Genomic DNA, 7,346 nt, shown 5'->3' with positions numbered 1-7,346 from the left:
GCATAAGGTTCAAGAAAGGATTCCAGGCAAATACATCGTTGTACTGAAGGTAAGACAGCTGGTGTAACTCAAGAATCCTTTACAATGCATTATGTTCTGTGTCACAAAATCATTTTTGTATTTTAAAAGGGCATTTCGTGATCCACAGCATCATCCCCCCCCCCCCACTTTTCTCAACTAAAAAAAGGTGAGATTTTTATATCACTGATAAACATAATGTTTATGTACAAAACGTTTCTTGCCGATTAATTCGTTTAGCAAAGATATCGTGAAATTTGAATTTCGTTCTGGTATACCAGAACGAATTACAACACATTGTCTATGCAGCAGTGTAATACACATAATCATGCATAACTCGCAAACGCAAAATCGGAATCAACTGACATTTTGGGAATAAGTTTTTTCATGGAAATATACTGAAAAATGTCATAAAAAGAGGATGCTAGGATCGCGAAATACTCCTTTAATTAAGAGGTTTACATTTTATGCCTATATCATTGAGTTAATCATTTTTGTTTATGTTCAGATTCAGGAAAGGTTGTTTCCTTGTTATTTCAAAGTATTACTATACGGTAACTGTTATTAGCCCTTTATCGGAAAGCCATATTAGCTGATTAGGAGTGATATTTAGAAATAAGTAGTTTAGGTAACAAATTCAAATTCAGCTTCGTATTTTGATTATGCGTATTTTAATGAAGAGGAACATTTGCAAAATTTAATTTAACTTCCACGTTTTTATTGTATGACTTTTTAGGATGGTGTCAACATGGAGTCTGCTGCCTTCAGTCTCAACACAGTGCGTGCCCGTGTCCAGAATCGATTCAAGGCTTTCAACATGCTGGCTGTCGACATGGATGCTGAAATTCTTGAGAAGGTAATGTAGTTTTCTAATACTTTTGTGCTAGCGACTCAAAGTGTATGTTTGAAAAATAAAGTTTATTTTATCTACAGACTGTTAGTTTCAATTTTATACAAGAGCTATATTGAAGATTATTTTTAAACCAACACTTACCCAAAGTTGAACTTGTAAAAACACTTCTTTAATTCTGTAAACAGGTACGTGGCTTGAAAGATGTCCTATTTGTTGAAGAAGATGGTTTGATGAGAGTACAACAAGGTGCTACCTGGGGTCTTGACCGTGTAGATCAGAGAGCTCTCCCATTGGATGGTGTCTATGCTTCAGATAGTAAGTCGGAATATTCATAATTATATTGGGGGTCAATGTTGGGATGGGCGAAAGGACTCAGATAAGATATCAGGGTATCTTGGTAAAGAGATGTAATAATGGGCTATTCCAGTTAAAATCCACACACCCCAATGAAAGGCATGACCTCAATCCCCCATGGAGTCACTCATTCAGTGAACTCCATTGGAAATTTACACTCCTTGTGGGAAGATTGAGTTTATCCTTTTCATAGGGGGTGTATGGATTTTAACTGGAATAGCCCAATGCAGTTTCAGCAAAATGTCAAATATTAACTTGACCTATGAGCTGGTAATAGACACTGTCTGTCCAATAATTAGTTTTTGCAGGAAAGAAATTGATTTTTAAAGGGAAAGGAAGATTCTAATGAGGTTTGTATGTGTCCATATGGGGTAACCAGAGGGGTTGAGGGCAGATATTCTAATGTAAAATTGGGACCACAAAATTGAACAGTTCTATTAAATACGGGCTGTTTGGATGATCTTTTTTATTTTTTATTTGCACGAGGGAGAGAGATAGAGTACCATCTATCCACTATAATTTTTTGAGATGGACAAGGGTGATGGTGACCCGGGGGATGGTGAATCTCAAAGAGACAGGTAGATTCTAAAAGAGTGTGTGTGCATGTGAGGGTGTTTGTGTCGATGGGGGCGTGTGCTGCTTGTGTACTAGGGAGAAAGAGATGAAAGTTTATGGAAACTATGCACCTACTTTTGGTTGAAACTAATAATGTATTATCCTTATTTCACCTAGATGATGGTACTGGAGTGAATGTATACGTCATTGATACCGGTGTCAGCCCAGATCATGTTGACTTTGGTGGTGTTGGTGGACGTTGTGAGATGGCCTATGATGTTGTTGGAGGAATTGTAAGTATATCGCATTTCATTATGAAAGATCGATGACGTCCTATAAACGAAACTAGTTTCATTTAGGGGGGAGGGGGTAAAAATACTCGATTACGTTTGTACAAAAACATCGGTCTGAAGAATGTGTCATTATTATTATTATATCAAAAATTTCAACATTTCATTATTACGTTTCTGGCAGGGAGGGGGGGGGGTCGGCTGAGAAACGAAACTAGTTACGTTTATAGGACGTCATCGATCTTTTGGTTTGTTCCCTTAGTAGAAAGATGGCCACTTACATGGAGCTTTCAACAGAGAATTTTACACTCCTTGATTGGTTTGGTAAATTATACATAATTATATGAACTTAGCCACCAGCATATAATGATAGAATTAAAGAACAAAAATCAGAACTGGACAGGATAAAAGATATGTGACTTAATCTCCAAAAGAATCTTGATCCTCAGTAAAAACAGCCTTTTGTAGTACACCAAGTTTGTGGTGATATATTTCATATTTCATATGATACTGTTAGTGATTGGTTTTTAAATTATACATATATGAACTTGACCAATATCCGCATAGAATGATGGAAGAAATAACATAAATCAGCATTGGAAAGGTTTGATGAAAAAAGATGAGATTCTTGATTTACAAGAAAGAGTGTCTCGATCTTCAGTAAAAACAACCATTTGTAGTACCACAAGTTTGTGGTGATATGAACTAGAAAGAGGATTTTCACTAGCAAGGATTTCACCATGTTCTTATCACATCTCATATTATAGGGTGGTGGTGTTGACTGCAATGGACATGGAACTCACTGCGCTGGTACCACTAGTGGCTCTACCTGGGGTGTAGCCAAGAACAGTATGGCATACGGTATCCGTGTGCTCAGCTGTCTAGGATCTGGATCTACCACTGGTGTTGTTGATGGTAAGTTTACTCCTGGGATAGTTGAGGGAATGAGAACTTGCTGTTCTTTGCTGCAGCTTTTGGGCTAAATATTTAGGGCTTTTTTAGATGATGAGGTTGTAGATATTAACAACAGAGCTTGAAATAACAGCTACCTTCCTACTATATTTATAAATACGTATTTAAACATACGCACGTGACCCATGGGCATGACATACCAAGACTAGCAAGCGTGACCAAATCATCATGCCATTGAACAGGATAGGAACTCTTTAAATAAACAGCATCAAATTTAAGTATTAATTGAATAGCAAAATTACTACATATGGGGGGATTCCGAATTTGTAATATATTATCAAATAACATTTTGAAAGTATTTGCTGACGGAAAAATATTTATCGACGGAAACATTTACAATGTAATATAAAGTTGAACAAAATAGATTTTGCTGCACAGTGTCGCTTTGTTTACCGCCTTTGCATTCAAATGTACAAATGTACAGGAAAACCACCCGCTATACTATGTAGAAGGTTACGTCGAGACTTACTGTCTACAAGCTGTTATATATGGCAGCGCGGCGGTTGTCACGTGCGTATTTATAAATACCTATTTATAAATATAGTCTAAGCATACTGAACATGCTGAATAAGAAGATATTTCTTCCAATATTTGACCAACACTACACGCCTAGGCAATCTGCTTTTGTAAGGAAAACAAAAATACTGTACTAGCTCAATTCTTCTCAAAATATCCCGTTACAAGTTTTGATAAATAACAGAACTGAAGAATTCGATGGAACAGAAGTAATCGTCAAAATGGTCCATTTTGGGACGACAAAAATATGAAACATAAATTCCTTCTTTTAACTGGATATTCTTTAAACAACATTGTGAATATGCCTAATATTCTTTTGAATGCTAGTTATAGTAATGTCACAAGGTTACCTTTTATGCGCAAAATAGTGCAGTGTGTCAGAAATCTGCCTGAATTGTATTAAAAATAATATTGAAAAAGAATGTCATTACTAAAAACAAGAGCTTGTAGACTTACTGATAGATATAGAGCTATATAGGCCAATATGAAGATATATTAATAAACCTGCGTAGGTGTGTGTGTGCTGCCTTGTAAAGCTTATTGAAAATAATGGTCTCATAATTCTGATTATGTGTTGATTATTTACAACTAATTACTTATGTCACAAAGCATGCATTATGTTATTTGAAATTGTCAAAATTCAAGTTTCTGTCTTTTAATAAAATCAATATAGTGTTGGAACCAAAGACAAAACAGCACATAGACTTACCTGGTTGTATAACTATTATCTTGTCTGTATTGGACTACATTGTTTTAATAATTGTATGAAAATGACAAATTGTTCAACTATCTTCTTGTACTATAGGAATGAACTGGGTAGCCACCAATGGTGTACGTCCAGCTGTTGCTTCTATGTCTCTCGGTGGTGGCTCTTCATCTGCCATGGATCGTGCCGTCGATACTATGCACAATGCCGGAGTTGTCGTATCTGTTGCCGCTGGTAACAGCAATGCCAATGCTTGCAACTACTCTCCTGCCGGAGCTGCTAATGTAAGATCAAAAACTGAATCAATATCCGGGATCAATATGTACATAATTATATTGTAAATAGAATAATGTACCGGACCACCCCCCCCCCCCCAAAGTGGGAAACTCATCTGCCATGATATCTGAGTTTTATCCATTATTATCTAAGTTGTACCACACCAGTCACCACTTACTCACAAGTAGGCCTGGATCGGTTGGATTACATGACACATGTTATATACTGAAAATAGCAACATTCAACATTTTCAAATGTCCAATGAACTTGACCCAGTGATATTAGGCTCAAAAGAAACTTAAATTGTATTTTGATTTCACTTATCACCTTTCAAATCCAATTTCCAATATTGTTTTTTTTAAAGCCAAAATAAATCATGCATAGGGTCAAATAAGTAGCCTCAAAGGGCTGTTTCTTGTGACATATTGGAAACGTAGGAGAAATCTGTAGAAAAGCACTCTTTCTTGCAAAATTATGATTGAAACTTAATTAAGCTGCAGAAACCAACATCATCCAATTGAGGGGGCAACAAGCCTGGTTGAGCTGGAACTAGGGGGCATGCCCCATGTGTCCGTACGATACAACCATGCATAAAGGAGCACCATTAGCTCTATGCTGCATGTTTTGGCCTACGATAGTCAAAAGCTTAATCAAATTACCATATTCCATCTCATTAACACATAGGAGCTAAACATGAAAAGGGGTGCTTATTACGAGCATTTACTGTGTTGAGAAAAGTTAAACTGAAACGTTTCTTTCCAAAATAATGTTGCAATTCATGATAGAGAAAGAAACTGTACTACAATAGCTTACAATAAACACCGTTGTTTCTAAGAGTGTACCTGAATATTAGTCCAATTGTATGCAAAAGAGTACACTGAAAAGGGAGCTTAAACTTAATGTAAGTTAGAAGGTCCTTTTAGGTGCTAATTAGGTCGAATATTGTATTTGCATAACACCATGAACACCTTACATCTATCATGGTACCTTATTTTTATTTCTCTGTTTATTTATGTTATTCTTGTTTCTTAATGTTCAATGTCATTTTATTTAATGCAGGCCATCACCGTTGGTGCCACTGACAGCAGCGATGCCCGTGCTTCTTTCTCCAACTATGGTGAATGTGTAGACATCTTTGCTCCAGGCGTAGACATCACTTCTGCTTGGATTGGTGAACCTGATGCAACCAACACCATCAGTGGAACCTCCATGGCCTGCCCACATGTTTCTGGTAAGCTTACAGATTACTTGAGTTTTAGCTCCCCCTCAATCTCATACCGTCTCCCCAGTAGCCTAAATGTGATGGAACCAATGCCATCAGTGGAACCGTCATGGCCTGCCCACATGTTTCTGGTAAGCTGACAGATCACTTGAGTTTTAGCTCCCCTCAATCTTATACCGTCTCCCCCCAGTAGCCTAAATGTGATGGAACCAATGTCATCGGTGGTACCGCCATGGCCTGCAAATAATTGTGTCCCTCTCATGAAAATGAACTATGAATCCAAGCTTTATGAATGTGTAAAAAAATAAGTTATGAAACGAGAGCTCTACTATATCAAAAGTGTTCCGACTGGTTTTTTTTATGACATCCTGTTATCCCTTTTAAAAACATGTTGCTAACTCTGTTTTACATCTATTTGTTCGAATCCATTAGGTGCTGCTGCTCTCATCCTCCAATCTAACCCAGATATGGCTCCAGCTGATGTCTGGGCCCAGATGGCTGCTGATGCTACCCCTGATGTTGTCTCTAATCCAGGACGCAGATCACCAAACACATTCCTGTATGTGAACTAAAGAACTTAACCGAACTAGACTGAAATGAATCGAAATGTACTATATGCTCAAAGCTAAAATATGTTTGAAAATAATTGAAGACATAATATATAAATATAAGTAAATAAGAACAATATGGACAGTTGTCAATGGGATTTTCTGCCAGAGTTTTGGAACCAGATTTGAATCTTCAAATTTACCTGCATGTATATAATGCACATAGGCTCTATGCTTGAAACATGGTTAAATCTAGTTGGGCATTATGAAGCTTTAGAGCACAGATATTATGTTTAGGTTTGAAAGACTAAATCTTGCTCCAAACACTGTACTAATGGATTCAGATGCAAGTTTTCTTATGGAAACTCCCGAAGTGACCGTCTAATATTTCCTGCAGTTCAGACTAAAAACAAATCAACACTAATCTCATGTATACTTTATGAACTGGAACTATTAGCAAAATAAAATGTATGTATTTGATGTTGATAAACTACATTATGAACCTCCAGTGTTTAATTATTAAGACTACTTGATTGTAAATCCTTCTTCTAAAAAGTAAAATTTACTCTTTGAAAAGAAGTAATTATCGTGAGTTGGACGGCATATTATAAAACACAAATTAAACGAACCCATAGACTCATGATAAACATGAGACTAAAAAAAACCTATTTTAGCCTCGGGTATTATATGCAATGTTGTACTAAAATGAGACAATATAATATATGACGCCTCGAGGTACAAACACAAAACGTCTTTAACACGTTTTAAACGGGTTATGCTTTTTTGATTTTGGTAAAAACGTTGTAATAAAATTAAATGTCCGGTTTTATATATGTCATGAAAACGTTTAAAAAACGTTTTGTATGAAAACACACTACAACAACATTCTTAAAATATTGTGAAAATGTTATTGTAAAATATTTTTTGCTAACATTTTTTGGCAAATATTTTGTCAACACTTACATAATGATAATATTATGCATATATTAAATATTTTAATTGTAAAAAAATCATCTGTCATTTGTAGCAAATCAAC

At 36.1% G+C, this 7,346-nt stretch overlaps 1 protein-coding gene across 1 annotated transcript; it reads left to right on the top strand.

Annotated features, from left to right (window-relative positions):
• Positions 1 to 814: 814 nt before the first annotated feature.
• LOC140151836 (aqualysin-1-like) lies at positions 815 to 6,731 on the top strand. Its single transcript, XM_072174161.1, has 7 exons — positions 815 to 874; positions 1,057 to 1,186; positions 1,958 to 2,073; positions 2,838 to 2,985; positions 4,364 to 4,548; positions 5,600 to 5,771; positions 6,195 to 6,731. Exons 1-7 carry the CDS (start codon positions 836 to 838, stop codon positions 6,332 to 6,334), a joined length of 930 nt encoding a protein of 309 aa, XP_072030262.1. The 5' UTR covers positions 815 to 835; the 3' UTR covers positions 6,335 to 6,731.
• The last annotated feature ends 615 nt before the right edge of the window (positions 6,732 to 7,346 follow it).

The sequence above is a fragment of the Amphiura filiformis genome, chromosome 5 (genome assembly GCF_039555335.1).
Source record: "Amphiura filiformis chromosome 5, Afil_fr2py, whole genome shotgun sequence".
Taxonomy (NCBI): Eukaryota; Metazoa; Echinodermata; class Ophiuroidea; order Amphilepidida; family Amphiuridae; genus Amphiura; species Amphiura filiformis.
The sequence above is the reverse complement of the archived record's forward strand: the minus strand, read 5'-3'. Positions and strand labels throughout refer to the sequence as shown.